The 24528-nt window shown below is 33.6% G+C and overlaps 2 protein-coding genes across 2 annotated transcripts in view; one reads left to right on the top strand and one right to left on the bottom strand.

The window, feature by feature from the left end:
• LOC661988 (uncharacterized protein) overlaps window positions 1-24528 on the top strand; it is a 130165-nt gene that overhangs the window by 46889 nt on the left and 58748 nt on the right. The gene's annotated exons all lie outside the window — the stretch shown is intronic.
• LOC661777 (uncharacterized) lies at window positions 14642-23366 on the bottom strand. The gene is made up of 6 exons (XM_064357244.1): window positions 23282-23366; window positions 22049-23233; window positions 19069-19227; window positions 17820-19022; window positions 15919-16098; window positions 14642-15875 (listed from the first exon to the last, which is right to left on the bottom strand). The coding sequence occupies exons 1-6, from the start codon at window positions 23346-23348 to the stop codon at window positions 14698-14700; spliced, it is 3972 nt and encodes a 1323-aa protein (XP_064213314.1). The 5' UTR covers window positions 23349-23366; the 3' UTR covers window positions 14642-14697.

Below are 24528 nucleotides of genomic sequence, written 5' to 3'. Positions count from 1 at the left end.
ATGATTGGTTAACTGTCGTGCTCTCGCTGAGTCACAGATGCAGTTGATTGGTTGATTGAGTCGGTGTATTAGAAAAACGTCCAATTTGCGTAAAGTGGTCTGAAAAGCTTGTTAAGCCACTAGTGTAATAATCCTCGAACGTGCCTCTCATTTCCCATCTAATTTCAAGCACGTCAAAGCTTGTAGATGTGCCGATAATCCATCGTGTCTATTTTTCTCGCAAGTGCTCTCGAGCCGGGCTAATTGTACAAAGCATTCCGTCGTTTGTAACATTGCGTCGATCGAAAATCTGTTTCTTTAACGACGATTATTATCAAAATTGGAAGGGAAAAAGTAGCGCGATAGCCGGCTCGATTATCCGAGCGAAACTCATGAACATTTTTAGGCCATTAGGCACGTTTCAGCTTCAGCCACTTCTTGGATCGTGCCGGGGTTTCGATGAGAACAAAATAATGTTCTTATTACCAAATAACTTTATAAAATCGATAGCGGAGATGTGCCGTATTGGAAATTAATAGGTCGAGGGAGTAGCGAGTTAAAATTTAATGAAAAATTACATCAGTTTACGAGCACCTGAGGCGGCTGCTGTTTGCGTTTTATTAACTTATTGACTCCTCGAATTCGGTTTTTTGTCACTTTTGCCTCCAATTTGCTCTAATGCAAGTTGATGTAATCTACTCGGGACGAACAAAAGGTCGAGTCGAACGTCAGCCAGCACATTGTCCACTTGCTGGCAATTTGCGCCATTGTATCTCTCTTGTCGCCGTTTAAGCCTCCGGAGCATAACAGCGAAAGAAGTCATTGTCTCCAGATAATTACCTTTGTAACTTTCCGCATATCCGGCAAAAATGCCCCCCTGCTCGCGTCAATACGCTCGGTCCACCACTCATGATTTACCACGCATTGTTTTTTAGTTTTCGCCAACTTTTTCATTATAAGTGAATTACGGAGGGAATCCAGTTATCCGCCGGTAGTTTGTTCTCATTTCAAGGTTTCTAATTTTGGAATGGTGTTGTGTTGAGGTTTGTGTAATTCGATTGCAAAGTTTAATTTGAAAAACAATCAAATAATGACCACACCCTACATATACAGGCTGCTCAAAAACTGGCGCACCAACTCATTGGTACATTATTGAGAAGCAAGTGAAGATTACGGGAGAAATGTTGAAAAAATTCCTAAAGTCATATTTTAAAAATCTGGAGCTACAAACTTATTGTGTTAACTTCTTTAGTTTTCATTATTTTTTTCTGTTTTTATGTTTCATACCAGGTAATCGTTCCGTAACAAAACGATGAATAATTATTTTTAAATTTACTATCAGATTTTAGCAGTTTTTTTAATTTAAAAAAATCAAAATTCATCAAAAAATCACAAAGTGTAGATGTGCCAACACTGGGGATTATTACCTAGGAAATCGTTTCAAAAATAATTTATTTTATTGTTGCTCAAATTCTATTGCGATCATGACTGGTAGACAACGTTGCCACATATCATTTATCTAAAATCCGTTATTTATCAATAACATTAATACAAAGAATTTTTTACTATTTTTACCTTTATATGTAACCAGTTCTCTACCACACACCATTGAGTTGGTGCGCCAGTTTTTGAGCACGCTGTATTTATAATAATAATTAAAAACTAATAATAATAATAATAATAATGTTTATTAATGTTTAAAGACTACACTGGTCATAACACAAGTCAATAAGAGGGCTTACCAAGAACATAAATGACATAAAATACAATCATCATACATAATATATATATAATAATAATAATAATAATAACTTTATTGACGCTAAGAAGCATTTACAATAACATAAGTAACGCAAAAAAAAACACTAATTACACTTTCATATTCATAACACAATCTGCTCTAAATCTGTACAAGGAGGAACCAAAAAAATCTATTTTGCTGGCATATTTATTTGCTTCCAAGAATAAACTATTAAGTGGTGAATTATAGGAATAATTGTGTTTATTCTTGTAAACAAAAAATAATTCCGGACATCTAACGTTTACCAATGGTACATTAAAATTAATTTTACATAATATGTCTGGTAAATCTAATTGGCTGTTAACCAATTTAAACATAAAACAAAGTTTATGTAGCGTACGCCTTTTTTCTAGGGGTATAATAGATAGATAGGATGACACATCATCTAAGCTATTCAAAATAACATTATTAGTAGACAGTTTGTATTTAGCATATTTTAGAAAACTAGTCTGCACAGCCTCTAATTGATCTGTATAAGTAATATATATAGGCGACCAAACGATGCAGCTATATTCAAGAATAGAACGGACATATATATACAAAGTTAATACATAAAATCACATTTAATACTCATCATATGAGTAAAAAGCTTTTTTACAGAGGTATCTTTTTATAACCTTTTTAAATTTATTTGTCCTTAGCTTAGCAATATCATCAGGCAACGCATTAAAAAAATTTATTCCTAGGTTTCCGGTGCCGTTTTCGGAGCTTTTTAAGCGAACACTGTGTAGGCAAATTTTATCTCTGTGACGTGTACTATATTCGTGAATGTTACTATGTGATTTAAAATTCTCTATGTTAGATTTTATATAATTTAAACACTGATAAATATACATACAAGGAACAGTAAGTATATTAAAATTCCTGAAAACATATTTGCAGTCTTCTCTATATTTTAGACCTCCTACTATTCGGATAGCTCGACGTTGTAATCTGAAAATTGTAGAAATGGAAGCAGAATGACCCTATACTAATAGTCCATAACTGATGTGACACTGGCATAATGAATAAAATGCAGTTTTTAGAGTTTCAGGAGGAACTTGATCTTTTAAATTGCGAAGTGCAAAAATACCACTACAAAGTAATTTTGCAACCTTTTCTGAATGTGTATTAAACCTCAATGAGGAGTCAAGAAAGATTCCTAAAAATTTTGTAGATCCTTCCACAAAATCTATTTTTTTCTTTAATGAAAAAACCAATGTATTTGTTTTATTTTTGTTTAATGTTAATTTATTGGATTCGAACCAAGACAAAGCTTTTGACTGTGCATCATCTACGATTTTTAACGCTGTAGACAGATTTTCGTTTTTTTCCATTAGAGTTGTATCATCTGCAAAATGTATACTTTTATTTTCCATGTATGAAGAAAAATCATTTATGTAAATAATAAAAAGAAGTGGCCCAAGTACAGAGCCTTGGGGCACTCCTAATTCAACACGATTTTTGCCTGAGTCAATTCTTTTGTGTCTTACAAGTTGTGATCTGTTGCTTAAAAATGATGCTATCATTTTACAACTACTAGGTAGCAAGTTATAAAAATATAATTTTCATAATAAAATGTGGTGATGAACGCAGTCAAAAGCCTTGGGGAGGTCAAGAAAAGTTCCTATACCATAGCTTCCTTCTTCCAAACAATCTGTCATATATTTTACAAATTTGGTAACTGCACTAATTGTATTTCGGCCCTGTCTAAATCCAAATTGACTGTCTGTGAATAAATTATTGACTTCAAAATGATGAACTAATTGCAAGTATAAGACTTTTTCAAGTACTTTGGAAAAAATTGGAAGTAAAGATATTGGTCTATAGTTATTAACAACGTTAACGTCCCCTTGTTTCAAGAGTGGTATTACCACAGCTATTTTCAGACAGTCTGGAAAAATAGAAGTAGTAATACAAAAATTAATTAAACGAGTTAAAGGAGACACTATAAGTTCTTTAATATACTTAATAATACGAGTGTTTAAGTTATATATATCCATAGAGTTACTAGATTTCATGTTATTTATAATATCGCGAACTGTAGCGCAGGAAACCTCAGAGAATGCAAAATTTACTCTAGAATCTAAATCTGAACAATGAAACATCATTATATTTATGGGATCTATTGCTTTATCTGGTAGTCCCTTTGCCAGTTCTGAAGCAATAGAAGAAAAAAGTCGTTAAAAGCGTCGCTACTAATGTTGCTGTCTTTACTATTCTCGTCAACATGTTTCCTTGACGCACAAGAATTATTTATAATATTCCAAGCTGCTTTGGATTTATTACTAGATTTATCAATATATTTTTTAGAACAGAATATCCGTTTTAATTTAATTTGTTCTCTATATAGTTTACGAAGCTTATTCCTTGCCTCCCTGGAAATATTTGACTGATCAATTTTATGTATGTCATCTAAAATCCGTAATTTATTTTTTAAAAGTAGTAAATCTTTGTCAAACCAATTCACAACCATACTGTTTTTAGATTTATATTTCACCTTAATTTCCGGGAAGGCACGATCACACTTCTCACTTATAACATCAATAAATTTTTCAAACTTACAATTTATATCTAAAGAAGCGTCATGAATAAAATCCCAGTCAGCAAATTCCAGCAATGAGAATAATATTCCTTTACCATTATCCGTTATTGGTCTAATTTTTTTTACAGTGTTACAGTTATTCAACGCACTGGGTAAACTAGCTTTTAGGACAATACCTAAGTGATCTGACAACAAAGTATTTGTGGATTCTACATGACAAGTAGTAATATTTAAATTAGTAAATACATTATCAATACAATTAGAACCTCTAGTTGGAAATTCGACGAGAGGCTCTAAACCATATTCATAGAATAAATTACATAAGTGGGTTTTTTGAGAACAACTAGAAACAACACAAAAACAGACCGAAATACGGAAAAATTACTGGCATTTTTTTGCGGAGAAATGGGCGGAAAGTGCGATCTTTTGCGCTTATCACCTGTTCTCCCTGGTGAAAAATCCGCTAATCGATCATAAGACACATCAGACATGCCCCTCGTGCATATCAGTAATTCCTCCAACCTTCTGGAGGTGGTCTCTGGAGAGGCATCAGCCTTTTAGATTTACTCTCAGCCTCATTTCATGTTTCCTTTCATGTAGTTGGTTGTGGGACTTGTCCGTCCGCCGAGAGTTGCAAAGGCTTTGCATACGTACGGCGAGACCTGCTTGAAATTTTTCGCTTCGATCGAATTTTGATCACCGAATCGGATTAGCGCGAAGCGAGAATGCGGTTAGGAGCGAAATGTATATTCGTCTTGGTACAATAAGCAAATTAGGTCGCGCAATCTTGTGCTGAAACCGCAGCTCGAACTGGATGAAAAAAGGCAAACTTAGTTTAGTGGTGCATTAGTTTTTGTGCGACGACATTTAGTTGTCCGGCGATCAATATTGGCTGGTAACAATGAGCGAGAGGGTGCAGGGAATCAAGCCGAGCGTTAACACACAAAGAAAATCAAAACAAAACAACTCGAATAAATATTTTTCCGGGGCGCATCCACCAATCTGGATCGATTTACATCGGAATGTCTTGTTTGATTATGTCGTAACACGATTCTAAAGTGCCTTCGGCTCGAAATATTCCACTCGACTGGTCACTTCTTGCCTACCCGACCCTACCTCGCATCAGATAACGCCGAATTAGATTTGCCACAAACCGTCTCTTCATCATATCTTCACTTTAATTGAATCGCGAACTCGCTCCCGAAATATGCAATGGATGAAACAATCACTCTGGGACATGGTGAGTCAAAAGCAATGCGGATTTTATTGGATTATGTTTGTGACGGTATGAAATTGGAATTTTTATTGGATTTCGCTGCCGAGGTGTACATTACCGCGTACTTCCTTCGACAAATCTTAGATTTAAAATGCACCACTCGATAATGCTCGCTTGTACGTATTCAAACCTACACATAAAAAAACTAATACTCGAAAAAGAGGCCTCAACTATTTTGTGGGGTAATTTTTACCACTCCAACGTTATTTTAACATTGTTTTACACTCAGGCACTTTTCACCTCTTTGTAATTTATCTAGAATTCTAAAAAAAATCGTATGTGATTTTATTGTATAGAAGAACGATTTGACCAATTTTTAAAATGATTACTTGTATGGTGTGTCTTTTCACTTTCGCTTAGTTAACTATAGTCTAATGTCAACGATCTTTGGTCCATAGGTGTATTTTGAGGTAGTGCATCGAAGTGCCTAATTTTTGAGAAAATGTGTCGTTGATTTTTAATTTCTGTTTTGATATTGGGGCAGCTTTTTTCCCATGAATTTTGGTAAAATTGCAAATCACTTCCACAAAAGGTCTCCATCAGGGTGGTGGTTTTCAAAAATTTATTGCATTTGTCGTAAAATTGGCACGCGATCATTGTTGGGTCTGAAGGTTGAGGCAGCTGGTAAGAATTTTTCAGGCCCGGATTACCATTTATTTTATCTGTTTACTGTAAATGGAATGTTAATCTTTAAATCTTACGGCAAGGGTTCATGCGAATTGTAAACGAAGAATTCATTTGTGCTTAGACCAAAATAGTCATCAATTTGAACTTCTGATGTAATTTTTTAATAAAAACATTTTAACACGTTAGTGTGCTTATTCCGGTCCTGGCTTTAAAACCGCCCGATGGGACCGTGCTGCTAGTTGTAAAATTTCTGCAGTCATTACTGTTATTGGGGTAGGTAGTGGATCCTTTTGTGTGGCGGAGATTTATTACTACTCAATCTTGTCCCTCATAAATTATACTGAAATTTCCGATGAATAATATCAAAATGGCTTTTAATCCAATTCTAACGATTTTTTTCAAGTCAAATTTTTGCAGAATAATTTTATTTCGTATTTCCGATCCATTGATGTTAAAACAGCTAATGTGATTTTTTGGTCAAATGGTTTTTTTCTTTTTTATTGGACAAATGAATCAATAGAAAAAAATATTTTTTTTCCTAGCGAGATTGGATATCAGTGCAGTGGAATATATTTATTTCATATTTTTTTTCTCTCTTCTAAGAGGTGTAAAGTGCCTGAGTGTAAAACTTGACGAACCCGGTATAGTATACTTTACCACTACAGATGTAGTCTAATTTAACCTTATACGATCTCTTAAACCAACTTTTTTTTATATACAGTTACTTTTAACTTTTAATAGGAATATTTTACAGTTTGACAAGGTAGGTAATAATAATACACAGTTATTATAAATATCTGTAATTTATTTTATTAAAGAACAAATACTAATACACATTTTACAAAAACACGTATTAAGTAGCTACAATAATATTTTGGACCTGTAATTTATTACACGTATTAGTGAAGTATGTGTATCTAAAATAATACATTTATAAATTTATTTAAAAATACATTAAATACTTAGGTATATGTACAGTCGCGATCAAAAAGAATGACACCCCTACTAACCGAGCCGGAGAGCATTGCAATGGCGGATTAAAATCTTTTAGGTAATAAATTTCAACAAATTCTTCAATGTCTTGCTAGTTTACACCATATACAGTTAGTTAATGCACTAGCCAAACGTACACAATAACTGTATCTTATCGGAAGCATTTGTGGCGCGGTTTTAAGGGTGTCATTGTTTTTGATCGTGACTGTACTCTATAAAATTAAGAAAAATTAATCTTTTTATCTATATCCCTACATATTTTCGTTTACTAAGATATTGGAATACAACATAACTCACAAAATAATAAGTAATTTGCAAAAAAAATTAATATGAAACAGTTATTTTTTCTTTAGTTTCGAAACTAATGGTACTAACTGTTTGATAGCGTTCTCATCAGCAGAATACAAAAACTGTCACGATCTTTTAAACATCAACAATAAAGAAGTTCCAACAATAATAAAAATTTACTTACCTTGCTGAAATATGGAAAAAAAGGTATAGAAATGCCAGAAGTAGATTTAGGAAAATTTATTCTGAAAAAATAAGAGCAAAAAAATCAAACACAGGAAGAGCTTGTCTAGAAAGTGAACGCAATGTGGAGTATTTCTAATTAAAAAAACACACTAAAAACTGTGATAATTTTAATTTTAATTTTAGAAATATTGTTCAAAATCTAGTCAACAATCCACGAAAAGTCTAAAGATCCTATAAGCTTATGTAGCATTTATTGTAACAACAGTATCTTTAATTTTCCAAATTACTGAAAAAAAAATAATGTGCCTTAATATTTTGCGGAAAACCAATAATTTTCAAGTAGCAGTTTGTTTTAAAATAATAATAATTATTAGTAATAGTGATTGGCTGATCGCAGCTGAGCCGCTCTGAGCGTTGTCTCGATTGGCTCCCGCCCCGAAATTGAAGCCGCCCCAGCAATTATCCCGTAAACATGGGTAGGTTTAACGTCTCTTTGCCTCAATTAGATGGCCAGCAGCGTCTCAGTTTGTGATACAATTTGTTCAGAATTAATTGGGTTCATTTTGCGTCATCCGGCCTCTCTTTAGTGTTTACTAATGCGATTCTGAAGGCACATTTAACAATAACTTATCTCGGGCCGCATCGCTTGCTATGCATGGGACCTTCCAATGCAAACGAAATAAATAAAATCCACTCGATGCCTTGTCCATAAATAAGCGAAAAAATCGATTCCGTGCTTGTATTTTTATGATTTTATCAAATTACAGCATGTGGCCAGAATAGCAATAAGGAAATTTATTTTGCCCGCGCGCGGAAAAAAAATTGGAAATTTTCCGAAGGAAAGCCCGTGTTATTGGCGAACAAACTCCGGTGTTAATTGGATGAACGATCGCAGTTTTCCACTGTCTGATTCTCTTTTCCTGACGTTTCTCTGTAACGCAATTTACGGCCCCCTCACTTCATTTTGCGCAAATTTATTAAAAAAAAAATAAATAAGTGGGTGGCTGCAGGTGCATAAACAGGATTAAGAGCCTTCATGGGGATTAAATCGCCGCATCAGGGATTAGTCGGTAAGAAATCACCGAAATTATATCAATTCTGGCGTAAACGGCTTACATAAAGTAGAGGAAAATGCGATCCTATTTCGGGAATGAACTCGTGTGAGTGATAAACTGCTATGTCAAAGCCATAATAATCCTTTTCAAAGGGTCCCCGCTCTAATGATGGTAATTGGAACGGTATAGAGCAATATTTAATTAAACTGGGTATTAGTTAAGGTATGCGTTTGTGAATTAAGGCGAAAAATTGCCTAAATTAGATAAAGAAAATTTATCCGGAAAAATCGAGTGTGGAGATAATTCAATTTAGGAGCACTCAAAGATAATCTTCGCAAGATGTGCAAAAACATGAACGCTGAGCTCAGACTGAGATTTCTAATTGAGAGAGGACATTTTTCCGTTATTACAACGTGTTTACAAAGAAAATATGTTTTTTTCGCTTCGATATGGACGATTGTTATTGCTGAAAGCTTGCAAAAATAACCTCCTGATTTTATAAAAGTCAAGCAAACAGAGCGGACAATAAGACCGTGAAAAAGAATAAGATGGTTTTCAGGGCCGGCTTTACGCGAAACAACAGTCACATCTTATAGACAGGGGTTTTTTACTCTGCTACAGAACAGATTTATAACACCATAAAGTGCTCCCACAAAAATTTATACAGTAAAACCTCACTTAATGGACAGCTCCGTATAACGGACATCTCCTTACAACGGACAAACCTGCGACCTGGTAAAAGGATTGATAAAAACAATTGTGATAAATGGAAAACCACAGTCTGAATAATTTGAACGTATTAAAAATGGCGGACATTATGTGTCATGTAAAAAATTATTATTAATTTTATTTAAAAAAAAACTTTTTTATACAGGGTGCTCAAAAATTGGCGCACCAACTCAGTGGTACGTTATTGAGAAGCAAGTGCAGATTACGGAAAAAATGTTGAAAAAATTTCTATAGTCATATTTTAAAAAATCTGGAGCTATAAACTTATTGTGTTAACTTCTGTTCTGTAACAAAACGATGAATAATTATTTTTAAATTTACTATCAGATTTTAGCAGTTTTTTTAATTTAAAGAAATTAAAATTCATTCAAAAAATCACAATGTGTAGATGTGCCAACACAGGGAATTATTTCCTAGGAAACCGATTCAAAAATAATTTATTTTTATTGTTGCTCAAATTCTATTGCGATCATTACTGTTAGACAACGTTGCCACATATCATTTATTTAAAATCCGTTATTAATCAATAACTTTAATACAAAGAATTTTTTTACAATTTTTACCTTTATATGTGACCAGTTCTCTACCACACACCATTGAGTTGGTGCGCCAGTTTTTGAGCACGCTGTATAATAGACCTAAGAATAAAAAGTTTTATAACAAAATATTTATACCCACCTCTCATTAGAGGACATCTCTCCACAACGGACAATTAATGATTCTCCACCGGTGTCCGTTGTCGAGAGGTTTTACTGTAATTTGCAATCTAATTAATTAGTGTTTGAGTTCGTGCCCTTGAGGTGCTACTATTTGAGGTATTTCGCGGATTAAAGGACAACTGTAGAAAATTTTGTTCATTAAAAATGTTTGGGGTACTTTGGGGAATAAAGGACAATTGAAGAAAACAATAAAAAATCAAATAAAAAATGCTGTAAAAAAAAGAAAATTTTGTAGTTTAACAATTTTTAAAATCTTCGAAAAGGGAATGAAATTTTCCAAAAACCAAATTAAAGTCGTCAAACCCGCGATGTGTGATATTAAAATTGCGCCCGAATTCGGGTCAAGGATTTCGCTCGAAAGCTCGCAGTTTGTCTAATCGGAAATTCCGGCCGATCAATGATGAATACACTCCTCTCGTACCTCAAAGCCGTTACAATTTTTCTTCCCCGGAAGTGAAAAACGTCGCGTGACATTATACGACTTTTGTTTCAACACGAGTCAATCCCAACTGCGATTTGTAGAACCGCACAACAAACTAATTCCGAAAGCAATTACTCGTCGGTTGAGATTGACAGCTCAGGACCCCACCCACTGTCTCAGCAGCGACGCAGACTCCGCCCCAAAATGAATAATAAACAAATCAGTTTGTAATTAATCTCGCAAACAGAGCTGCACTTCCAGATAATTGCGTTTTTCATCCGTATTACGGCACTTAACGCCAAAGTTAACCGACCTTAGGTGATATTGTTATTGCTTGTTCTTATAGAGTCGATGAGCTGTTAGGAACTTCCTCTGCTGCATTAATGAAATTGCCCCTAGTTGAAACTACACTTCGAATTACTTATTAAAAATTCAACCCTTGGCTTGTTAATTTTGCATGGGAACGAGACAAGATGGGGGCGCTTTGTCTCGGTTAAGACTTTTATGAATTATTAACGGAAAAAGTCGGGATTTTATTATTTATTAACCGATCGGCACACAAAACACTTAACCGCTCGAACTGTTCTTTTAGTCAAATCTACGTTCTAATTTAATCCTTGACAAAAATTAATGAGGTCTGGGCGTCTGCTGGCGTTCCGTTCCGCCGTGTAACAAACTGCACGACATATTTACAAGCTGGTACATATCCTCCTCGGTTAGATGCATGTCAGTGCATTCCAAGTTTTGCGGTTTCATCGGCTGGCGACGTGTCGTCTACAAAAATATCTCTCTAATTGATCCCGCGTACGGAATGCGAAACACAATAAAACGAAGACGACAAGAGTAGCTCTTGTATGTGCGGTTCTCATTAGATGCGATGCTTTGATTAACATTGCAGCTTCTCACTTACGACGAGATTTTACTCGTTTTGCCAACAGACGAGTTGGGAGAAATTTGCGGCTCATGTCGTCATCGACTGTTACGTGCTTCATTGATTTCTGCCGTTATGGCCGACGAGCATAGTTTCGATGCCGCGACATCAGCCAATCATATTCCGAATTTTTGGCTGCAACCAATCAGGCCTCACGCTTCGGAGCGCTCAGGAGCAAGGGGAAGGGCGCTAATGAGCAATAACCGGCTCTAGGTCGATTGGTAATTTCCAAATTCTTATCAAAATGAAAATTTGGCCTATCATTCTTTTTATCAACTTCTCGTTAATATAATTATTGGACTTTACTGTTCCGTTAGTGAAAAGATGATTCGTAATAATAATAATAATAATAATAATAATAATAATAATAATAATAATAATAATAATAATAATAATAATAATAATAATAATAATAATAATAATAATAATAATAATAATAATAATAATAATAATAATAATAATAATAATAATAATAATAATAATAATAATAATAATGATAATAATAATAATAATAATAATAATAATAATTTTAAAAATAAACTTAAAAGTAAGTTCTTCCAGTTTCAAATTCATTTAAACCTCCAAAATCTAGTTTGTTTAAAAGCAAAATTGTTGCCGTTTTTCCACAGCACTCTTCGCAACAATGATATTTTCTCCATTTTGATCAACATGTAAAATTCGATCGATCGATGTGTTAACTTATTGTAATCAGAAATAAAAACACTTTTCAAAAATACAAAAAGCGTATACGGCTTCCTTAAGGAAAACCAAATTTAAATGTTGTAACCATGACATCAAGAACGCCTTGGAAAATACGATGACTTTATTGGACTTTACTGTTCCGTTAGTGAAAAGATGTTTCGTAATAATAATAATAATAATAATAATAATAATAATAATAATAATAATAATAATAATAATAATAATAATAATAATTTTAAAAATAAACTTAAAAGTAAGTTCTTCCAGTTTCAAATTCATTTAAACCTCCAAAATCTAGTTTGTTTAAAAGCAAAATTGTTGCCGTTTTTCCACAGCACTCTTCGCAACAATGATATTTTCTCCATTTTGATCAACATGTAAAATTCGATCGATCGATGTGTTAACTTATTGTAATCAGAAATAAAAACACTTTTCAAAAATACAAAAAGCGTATACGGCTTCCTTAAGGAAAACCAAATTTAAATGTTGTAACCATGACATCAAGAACGCCTTGGAAAATACGATGACTTTATTGGACTTTACTGTTCCGTTAGTGAAAAGATGTTTCGTAATAATAATAATAATAATAATAATAATAATAATAATAATAATAATAATAATAATAATAATAATAATAATAATAATAATTTTAAAAATAAACTTAAAAGTAAGTTCTTCCAGTTTCAAATTCATTTAAACCTCCAAAATCTAGTTTGTTTAAAAGCAAAATTGTTGCCGTTTTTCCACAGCACTCTTCGCAACAATGATATTTTCTCCATTTTGATCAACATGTAAAATTCGATCGATCGATGTGTTAACTTATTGTAATCAGAAATAAAAACACTTTTCAAAAATACAAAAAGCGTATACGGCTTCCTTAAGGAAAACCAAATTTAAATGTTGTAACCATGACATCAAGAACGCCTTGGAAAATACGATGACTTTATTGGACTTTACTGTTCCGTTAGTGAAAAGATGTTTCGTAATAATAATAATAATAATAATAATAATAATAATAATAATAATAATAATAATAATAATAATAATAATAATAATAATAATAATAATAATAATGATAATAATAATAATAATTTTAAAAATAAATTAAAAGTAAGTTTGGTGGAAATGTGAACCTTTCAGTTTCAAATTCATTTAAACCTCCAAAATCTAGTTTGTTTAAAAACAAAATTGTTGCCGTTTTTCCACAGCACTCTTCGCAACAATGATATTTTCTCCATTTTGATCAACATGTAAGATTCGATCATATGATGTGTTAACTTATTGTAATCAGGAATAAAAACACATTTCAAATATACAAAAAGCGTATACGGCTTCCATAAGGAAAACCAAATTTAAGTGTTGTAACTATGACATCAAGAACGCCTTGGAAAATACGATGACAGATTTAGACATCTTGTCAAAAAGTGATTAAAGAACATCTTAGTGAAAAATGTCTAGCTTTTTGGATTTTGCGTGAAAAAATAAAAACGAAAATTACAAATTTCTGTTTATTTCCAGTAATTAACTAAAAATAGTAACCGTATTTTTGAAAATTTTTTGCTAGATTGCCTTCATTATCTTCTTTACTGTTTCGTTAGTGAAAAGATGATTAATAATAATAATAATAATAATAATAATAATAATAATAATAATAATATTTTTTATTTTTATTATTTGTATTATTATTAAATGATAATAAGAGAAGCAGTCGAATTAACAAACAATTGTTTTTCCTATTCACTCTAACTTCAGGAGTGCCTCAAGGGTCTAACATAGGTTCTCTACTTTTTTTATCATTGACATGTCATCTACAATGTCATAATCTGCTATCTACTGGCGCTTTAAAAATCTACAACTACTAAATTAATTGTAGAATTTTATTTTTTATGTATTATAATTGTTTTATTTATTTTTTAATATCTATTCTATCTCAATAGAAATAGTAAATGCTAAAAGCTAGTTCAGTTATTAGTTAGTTATGCACTTAAAAAATCAATAGCTACTTGTAATGTAATCTATACAATGTGTTTTTAAATGATTCTCATCTAGTTGACTTTGCAATTGATTTACATGTGAAAAAATTGTGCCGCTCTGCTCAATTGAATCCTCTATCAATAGATGTCAAATCTGTCAGTTGAGAAATTATTTTATTTTTAATTTTGTTAAAACGCAATTAAATTGTTAGACTGTGCAAGAAATTACTTATTATCGAAAATTATTTCCGAATTGGTGACCAAATAAATGAAGAAAGGTAATATTTAATTCATTAGTTATATGAAGCGGCGTTTTCTAATTTTACATAGACGACTAGATGAGAATCATTTCAAACACACATTGTATTTTATCTAATCAGTAATCACCAATAAATATTTTACATTTTTATCAACCTTACTTTGGTAAAATACGGGCATATTTTGGTAATTTGTATAATTTTTTTATTAATAAGTTTTTGGAAACATATTTAACTTATACTCTTGTAATATTAAAATTTGTAGCAACTCGAGTCAATCCTTCCTTTTGCAACAAATTGTGCACAATTTCGTACATGGTGGGGTTAATAATATTCGAAACGTCCAAAACGCACGCATAGATAAAGCCTGAGTAAGGGTTGAGATTATCGATGCCACTTAACCACGTAATGTCTCCCAGTACATTGTCCACACACAAATTGGTCGAAAACTCTTTATCAACTTGCGGTTTAGCCACGTACGGGTTGTTGTAAACGAAGAAAAGAATTCCACTACTGGTGGATGGTGAGAGCATCAATTTCCAGAACCATCGAGCAACTGGTAACGAATTTCCATCAACTAAATACAAATCGACCGGATTTCCGTCACTATCGGGCAAATCGGCCACTCCGAGAGTACCACCAAGGATGGTAACGTCTCCGAAGTCTTTACCCATGGTCAGTAACCATTGCATCGAGTCTTCCATGGCGTGCCAATTGCCTGCAGTGACAGTGGCCCATTGTAGAGGGGCGTTGGCCATGTCAAAAGTCGTGTCTCTTTGAAACGGTGACAGGAAGTTGTAATAAGGGGCCAAAAACCCGCCTGCTAGATACGAATCGCTCGTGATGTAACCCACAACACCCAAATTTTCAATTCTTGGCTGGATGGTATTGTAGATTTGTTCCAAATCGTTTTGGAAAATCCCAGACCAGACTCTTGGAACCTCGTTAGGGTCGTAGTCTTTCAAATCGTCCATCCATTGATTGGTCACATATTTCACATACAGGATGCTCATTTCGCTCGGGTTGTAGCAAATCTTGTACGTTTCGACCCATTGGTCGTCAATACTGTACCCAACTGACTGGATTTTGCCGCCATTTTCGCACCCATCGTCGCTCACTTGTTCGAAAAGATCAGGTCTTAGTCTCTGGTCTAGAGTGCAATACACTTGGTTGAAATCTACGATATGTTGGCTCTTTATAGTCGAAATAGTTGTGTCTTGGTGGCACAGGGCCGGCTCCCCGTCTGCCAGGAGGGGATAATTGAAGCTGCCTCCGGGACACCCGATGTAGAAGGTCTCCCCTTGGGCAAAAAACACCTGAGTGGTTTTGGCCCCAATCGGGGTTGGGAATTGAAGAGACGAGTTTACCACCAAAGGGGCACTCGGGGCGTTTGCCACCACGTCAAGGTAACACCCTGGAAGTGGACTTGAGACGGGTTAGGGCTAGTTGGGACTTACCGTCAGCTTTCGCAGCCGAAATGGAAAATGCGAGTAGTAAAAGCGTTCGAATCATTTTGTCTGGGGTTTGATCTTTAATTGTGTTTTTATACTTGAAGCACAGTTGGGAAATCGCCCGATAACAATTTTTCGGTTTAATTGAGACAAAGGAAACATTAAAATGATTATTTTTAAATCGAGCTCAAGTGTTGTTATCAGTGGATGAGTAACTATTTATCTCCGAATCCTTAAACCATTTTTGATTGTTACCACAATTCGTATTTACAATCATTTCCACTTAGGTCGAGTCAATTGACTTTCTGCAACCACTTGAAACCAATTACAGTGACTTCAGGCCGATTAGTAAATGCTGTTACTGGACTTTTTGATAAAATAAATCGTTAATTGTGTTGTACCAAACTCTGGGTTTTGCGGAAAACTGCTTTAAATTCTTTTTTCATTATTTAAATGAACGTATCCAAATGGTTTAACTTAATAATCATCGTCATCCTGTGGAAGAGGTGTACCCCAAGGCTCCGTCTGAGGGCCCTTGTTGTACTTTTTATATACTTTCGGAACAGCAAATTTTCATGGTAAAAATGCACCTTTCTTTACCAATGGCCTAAAAATTTGACTTCGAGGTGTTTTTTCTTAGAGGGATCCTTTTACCTCACCCTCCCACATAAATATACATAATCCGATCATGTATAGTTATAATGTTAGTGGTCATATTTTACAAAGAACAGACACATTTAAAGATCTAGGAGTTATCTTTGATAACAAACTTTTATTTGTGAATCATATTACAAATATTGTTAATAGCGCGTATAAAACTTTAGGATTTATTTATCGCAACTGTAGAGAGTTTACTAATTTAAGAGCCTTAAAAGTCTTATTTTTTGCCCTTATACGCTCCAAGTTAGAATATTGTGCAATTATTTGGTCACCTATATATGCCAGACACATAAACAGTATTGAATCAGTCCAAAGAAAATTTTTGAAGCTGCTATGGTATATTTCTTTTAAAAATTATCCCGATAGGGGATGTGACCAACTAGTGCTTTTAAGGACATTTAATATCAATTCTCTAGAAATTAGGAGAATTATCTCAAGTATTGCATTTTTACATAAATTACTAAACAACAAGATTGACTGTATTGCTCTTGTTAATAAGATAATTTTTCTGGTTCCTAGAATTAACTTACGGCATCCCGTGACTTTTTACAGTTGCAGTTGTAATACGAATGTTCTATTAAAATCACCTTTATATGTAATGTGTAGTAATTTTAACAAAATTAGCAGTAGTTGTGATATTTATTTTCATTCATTTAATTACATTAAAAATCATATAATTAGTTACTTTAGTGGCTAGGTAAAATTTAATTTTAGTTCTTATTTCTTAATTTATTATTATAGTATTATTATTAGTTTGTTTTAGTTTATTTAAATTATTAGTTTTTGCATGCAGCACGATCATTAAGTTTAAGTTTATTTTCTGTAATTGGGTGTTTCACCTGTTGAAAATAAAATAAATATTATTATTATTATTATTATTATTATTATTATTATTATTATTATTATTATTATTATTATTATTATTATTATTATTATTATAAAATTATTGTGTGATGTCTTTGGTCATAATTACGTTTAAAAATCATGTCTCGCTTTTATTAAGAATTTTTTAGGTGCGTTTGCGTCTACTTTGCCAAAATCATAATTTCAAACTTAAAAAAAGCTCTGTGTTACCTGTTATAAATTATTATCTCAATTTTTTGTACCCTTGTCTTGATAAAAATTGCTAAAAGTTGAAATCAAAGTCAGTTAACTTATTTATAAATAAATAAGAATTTGTTGTGACTGTAACTTTTATTTTGATTTGAATTAAAAATGAAAAAACGGAGAAAACTTTTTATATTAATTTAATTTCCCAACTTGACGCATTTTGACCGCATCAGCGAGTCTAAAGGAAGGAACTTCAACTAAACTATTTTCGTCCAAAGCATTGTTCACAATTTCTCTCATCGTCTCGTCAACCATGTAATCTCGCCCAACAGCGCACGCATAAGTAAAACCCGCTTTTGGGTCCGTGTTGTCAACCGTGGCCCAACTGAGAATGTCCAAGACGTCCTCTTTACAAATCGTCTTAAATTCCTCATCAACTACGGATTTTTCAACGTAGGGATTGTTATACACAAAAAACACTACAGCAAGTTGTGGAGTTCGCGCAATCATCAGTTTCCAGAACCAGCCTGGAACGGGCATTCTGCCATCACCGCTCAGGAACAGTTCCACGGGTCTACCGCCCTTATTCGGTAAAGTGGCAATTCTTAAAGTACCACTAAGTATGGTAACGTCACCCAAGTCGATTCCTTCGGTGACTAACCACTGGATCGACGAAGTCACGTTCTTCCAGTTTCCACCATTAACAGTGTTCCATTGGAACGGAGCGTTTGCATAATCAAAGGTTGAGTCTCTTTGGAATTGGGTTAGAAAGTCGTCATAGGCCGCCAACTGTCCCGGAACTAAGTACACGTCGTCGGTGATATAACCAAACACTCCCAGATTTTCCATGGTTTGTTTGGTTTGTGCGTAAACACGCCACGGTACCAGATCGTCAAAAAGACTATCAGGCACGTAACTAAAGTTGATGTTTGGATTGTAGTACACAAAGTTAGCACTCCATTTGTTCGTTGTATACTTTGCATAGAGAGGCAAAATTTGGGTTTTGTCAAAACACAGTGTGATTATATCGACATCCTCTCCTGCAATTTTTTGAGCGATGTATTGAATGGTAAAGTTAAATTCGCATTTTGCGCTAGAAAAATGCTCGTAAAAGTACGGCCTGAATTTTTGGTCGCAAAGAAGTGAGTAAAAGTCAAGTGTTTTGTTACTGGTTAGTGCATAAATGGTCGTGTTTGCCACGCACTTTGCTTCTTCACCGTCTGGCACCAGTGGGTACTTCCAATCTGGGTCAACATTTGGACAAGCTACGTAAAGAGTTTCGTTTTCGTCAAAGGTGACCAGGGCAGTACCATAAGTTGGGTTCGGATTTGGAAATTTGCGACTGGAGTTTAGGAAAAGAGAAGTCATGTCACCGTTTCCCAAAACGTTCAGAAAACAACCTACATTTCCCCAATAACAAGTTATCAAGATACAATAGACACATACCAGTTTCTTTTGGTTCCGCTTTTGGAACTGCTGATACGCGTGTAGCAAGAGCTAACAGAGTTAACACGAGTAGCGACATTTTGGAACAATATTTTGTGACTGTGTTCTTATCCACGGCTAATGCAGTCTCAGACACGAGTACGTGTTGATAATAATTTATTTATAAGTCAATCGACACTTACAATTATATATTTTAACCATTTCTACACCACTGCAGTTATCGTAATAAGATAATCAAGTTTTGAGCATTGTACTTAAATTTTGAAAGTTGCTCAAGTGTTTTATTATTGTGCACCTTGGTCTTCTACAAAAGCTGGTAATGATATTACTGTCAATCACAGAAGCACTTTTAGTACTACTTTGCATGTGTGGAAAATTTAAATCTGGGAACAAATAGCTCAAAATAATCGGTTCTAAAGCCGATCATTTAGTACTTTAGTTATTTACAAACCATGTGTGGGAAAATTGTTTCGACAAAAGGTTGGTACAAAATTTGAAACAAATCAAAAATGTTACTAGAATTTGATAACTGGTTAGTGTTTTTTATTGTGGACCTTGGACTTCTAAAAAATTTGCAATTTTGGAGTTTTCTTTTTTGAGAAATAGAATTTGATCTACTAGAAAATGTGCTACGAAAATTTTCTAAATATCTACATTTTAAAAGCTTTAGATGTTATCCCCCTAGACATTGCGACAAAAAGATCTTCTTAACGTTATTAATGAGGCATCACTGGTTAGCAGACGAAACGTATCGTGCTTAATATTTTTACAAAAAATTGTATCAAGTCAAATATCTAGTCAAACTCTACTTAGTTATATACACTTTAATGTTCCTAGAATATGTAGTCGATGTCCTTCCACTTTTTCGTACAGCACCACCAACAGTCATCACCATTTTAATCGTCCCATAATATATTGTGTGCGTCTGTATAATTGTGTATGTAACAAACTCGATATATTTTTTAATAATTTTACTAATCCGTCGGTCAAGAAACAGTTATTGTCTCAGCTTTACCAATAAATTAAATGTTAAATATTTATCTTTTCCTACTACTTGTTTTTGTTTTTGTATTATCCTTTGCTTTTATATTGTTACTTAAACTATTCTGTTTATGTTAAAATTATATTTTGTACATGTAATTGTCCACTATTTTTGTCTGTTGGAAATAAATTTACTATTATTTTACCCCATTCTCCCACATAAAGTTATTGTGTGATGTCTTTGATCATAATTACGTTTAAAAATCATGTCTCGCTTTTAGTAAAAATTTTTTAGGTGCGTTTGCGTCTACTTTACCAAAATCATAATTTCCAATTTAAAAAATTGGTCAAGTGTTTTATTATTGTGCACCTTGGTCTTCTACAAATGCTGTTAAGGAAATTACTGTCAATCACAGAAGCACTTTTAGTACTACTTTGCATGTGTGGAAAATTTAAATCGGATTTCAAATCGGAACAAATAGCTCAAAATAATCGGTTCTAAAGCCAATCATTTAGTACTTTAGTTATCTACAAACCATGTGTGGGAAAATTGTTTCGACAATTTTTGACAAAATTTGAAACAAATCAAAAATGTTACTAGAATTTAATAACTGCTTAGTGTTTTTTATTGTGGACCTTGGACTTCTAAAAAATTTGCAATTTTGGAGTTTTCTTTTTTGAGAAATAGAAATTGATCTACTGGAAAATGTGCTACGAAAATTCTCTAAATATCTACATTTTAAAAGCTTTGGATGTTATACCCGTAGACATTGTGAGCAAAAAGATCTCCTTAACGTTATTAATGAGGCATCACTGGTTAGCAGACGAAACGTATCGTGCTTAATATTTTTACAAAAAATTGTATCAAGTCAAATATCTAGTCAAACTCTACTTAGTTATATACACTTTAATGTTCCTAGAATATGTAGTCGATGTCCTGCCACTTTTTCGTACAGCACCACCAACAGTCATCACCATTTTAATTGTCCCATAATATATTGTGTGCGTCTGTATAATTGTGTATGTAACAAATTCGATATATTTTTTGATAATTTTACTAATCCGTCGGTCAAGAAACAGTTATTGTCTCAGCTTTACCAATAAATTAAATATTAAATATTCATCTTTTCCTACTACTTGTTTTTGTTTTTGTATTATCTTTTGCTTTTATATTGATATTTAAACTATTCTGTTTATGTTAAAATTATATTTTGTACATGTAATTGTCCACTATAGACATTTTTGTCTGTTGGAAATAAATTTACTATTATTATTATTAAATTTACTATTATTTTACCCCATTCTCCCACATAAAATTATTGTGTGATGTCTTTGATCATAATTACGTTTAAAAATCATGTCTCGCTTTTAGTAAAAATTTTTTAGGTGCGTTTGCGTCTACTTTATCAAAATCATAATTTCCAATTTAAAAAATTGGTCAAGTGTTTTATTATTGTGCACCTTGGTCTTCTACAAAAGCTGTTAAGGAAATTACTGTCAATCACAGAAGCACTTTTAGTACTACTTTGCATGTGTGGAAAATTTAAATCGGATTTCAAATCGGAACAAATAGCTCAAAATAATCGGTTCTAAAGCCAATCATTTAGTACTTTAGTTATCTACAAACCATGTGTGGGAAAATTGTTTCGACAATTTTTGACAAAATTTGAAACAAATCAAAAATGTTACTAGAATTTGATAAGTGGTTAGTATTTTTATTGTGGATTTTGGACTTTTATTAAAAAATTTGCAATTTTGGAGTTTTCTTTTTGAGAAATAGAAATTTGTAAAACAGTACGGAACAAGTACTATTTTGCGTGGTAGTTAATTTATAAACCCGCTCCTACAAGAAATCGTCGATTATGAGCCAAACTTAATTATGTAAAATTTAACATCGTGTTAATCGGTTGTAAATATATGTGTAGAAGGAATTAATAAAACGATAAGTTGGTGAAAGCTTATTTATTTTACAATTTTGGCGAATTAAAAGTTGTTAGTTAGTCTTCAATTTTTGGCAATTTTGGGGCCGGAGATTGTGCCCCGGTTAAAATTCCTTGATCATTAAACAAGTTGTTCACAATGTCGTTCATGGTCGGATCAATAATTTCGTAAAGATCCAAAACACACGCGTAGATGTATCCTGAATAAGGATTAAGATTATCGACGCCTGTTAGAAATTTAGCTTCGTCTATCACATCTTCGTCACACAAATTCGTGAAGAATTCTTTATCGACTTGAGGTTTAGCCACGTAGGGGTTGTTGTAAACGAAGAACAGAATTCCACTGCTGGTGGACGGTGAGTGCATCAATTTCCAGAACCATCTAGGAACGGGTAACGAAGTACCATTAACTAAATATAAATCAACTGGGTTTCCGTCGTTATCTGGTAAATCGGCGACTCCCAGGGTACCACCAAGCATGATAACGTCCCCGAAGTCCTTATAGGTCAGTAACCATTGCATCGAGTCTTCCATGGCTTGCCAATTGCCTGCAGTGACAGTGGCCCATTGCAGAGGGGCGTTGGCCATGTCAAAAGTCGTGTCTCTTTGAAAGGGTGACAGGAAGTTGTAATAAGGGGCCAAAAATCCACCTTCTAGATACGAAACATTCGTGATGTAACCCACAACCCCCAAATCTTCAATTCTTGGCTGAATAGTGTTGTAAATTTGTTCCAAGTCGGTTTGGAAAATCCCAGACCAGACTTTCGCAACCTCGTTGGGGTCGTAGACCCTCAATTGATTCATCCATTGATTGGTCAAATATTTCACATACAGGATGCTCTTTTCGCTCGAGTTGTAACAAATCCTGTACGTTTCGACGAATTGGTCGTCAATACTGTACCCAACTGACTGGATTTTGCCGCCATTTTCGCACCCATCGTCGCTCACTTGTTCGAAAAGATCAGGTCTTAGTGTCTGGTCCAGAGTGCAATACACTTGGTTGAAATCGACGGTTTGTTGGCTCTTTAATGTCGAAATAGTTGTGTCTTGGTGGCACACGGCCGGCTCCCCATTTGCCAAAATGGGATAATTGAAGCTGCCTCCGGGACACCCGATGTAGAAGGTCTCCCCTTGGGCAAAAAACACCTGAGTGGTTTTGGCCCCAATCGGGGTTGGGAATTGAAGAGACGAGTTTACCACCAAAGGGGCACTCGGGGCGTTTGCCACCACGTCAAGGTAACACCCTGGAAGTGGATTTGAGATTTTGGGACAAGTGGTTAGTTTTGACTTACCATTGTCTTTCGGAGCCGAAAGGACAAACGAAGTGGAAACTGCAACTAGTAGAATTGTTCGAATCATTTTGATTTGTTTGGGATTGGTTTCTTGTGTTTTTATACCAATTTGAGGCAAATATCTATGTTTTATCTTTTCCAGTAAATATGATACAACAAAAGAAAAATTTAAATAGTTCTTTCTAAACTGAGTCCAAGTTGTTGATCACTCGCTGTTAAGTAACTAAGTTTTCTGCGAATCCTTAAGCCATTTCCGGTCGTTAATTGTCCTAAACTGATAGTAACCTAATCATTATCAGAATTTTTGCTTAGCAAGAAATCGGGACAATTGACTTTTCACAACCACTTGAAAAAGTGAAGGACTAGGATTGAATTTGGGACTTTGGCCCGGGTTATGTGTTGTACAGTGTTCTCAAAGATGTGGCGGTAAAAGTTCGTTTAATGAAGATTATTTTTATAGTTTTCTAAAATTCTAAGTCAGGTGCTGTCTATTTGCCATTTAAAGATAAGAGCTCCGAAAAAATCCATTCGAAAAATGTGTGTACCAGATTTACAATTATGTTGGTTTTATTTTTATTTTTTAATATTCTATGTATTTTGTGATAGTAGTGTCCATAATTCTTAGCTCATTATTCTGTAATGGTAAGTGATTTCAACTAACTAAGTAGATGCCAACTCATGAATTTTTTCTCATCATTCGATGTAAAGTTAGAAAACGATTATTTTTTTGTTGCAACCCTAACATTAATCCTAACACATTTGAAGCTATTTGCAAAAAAATTGTCTTGTTAATTAGTCTCATGAGACATTTAATGAATAAATAAAGTCGGAAAATTGCTCCTACCCTATTTATTTAAAATCATTCGTTGGGGAATAAAAAGGAACATTTTTTATTATCATAACCTTATTCAAAATCCTAAAACATTTGGATTTATTTGCCAAAAATATTAACCACGATTCACTTTAATCATTAAAGTCATTTGTCGTTGACAGAACGAGTTTTAAGCAAATAACTCCGAACGTATTAGGATTTACGTTAGGGTTGAAAAAAGAAAAATGTTTGCTTTTTAATTCCACACCGAATAATGTAAAAATAAACTTGGAATCTTACTTAAAGTAACCAAAATAAAAAGCCCCACAATTAAAAAAAATTGTAGAAGCCTTATAGTAATTAAAATTAATTAAAATTAATTAATAAGTCAGTCAGGCCTTGCTCAATACCTACCTAGGCATAACGTTTTTAATAG

This window comes from Tribolium castaneum, chromosome 6 (assembly GCF_031307605.1).
Source record: "Tribolium castaneum strain GA2 chromosome 6, icTriCast1.1, whole genome shotgun sequence".
NCBI lineage: Eukaryota > Metazoa > Arthropoda > Insecta > Coleoptera > Tenebrionidae > Tribolium > Tribolium castaneum.
The sequence above is the reverse complement of the archived record's forward strand: the minus strand, read 5'-3'. Positions and strand labels throughout refer to the sequence as shown.

Coding starts and splice junctions, on each gene's coding strand:
- LOC661777 (XM_064357244.1), bottom strand. CDS start 23,348: ATGATTCGAACAATTCTACTAGTTGCAGTTTCCACTTCGTTTGTCCTT. Junction 19,228..22,048: donor ATTGCCAAAAATTGAAGACT/AACTAACAACTT, acceptor TTGACTTATAAA/TAAATTATTATCAACACGTA. Junction 19,023..19,068: donor AGCGGAACCAAAAGAAACTG/GTATGTGTCTAT, acceptor GGGGAAATGTAG/GTTGTTTTCTGAACGTTTTG.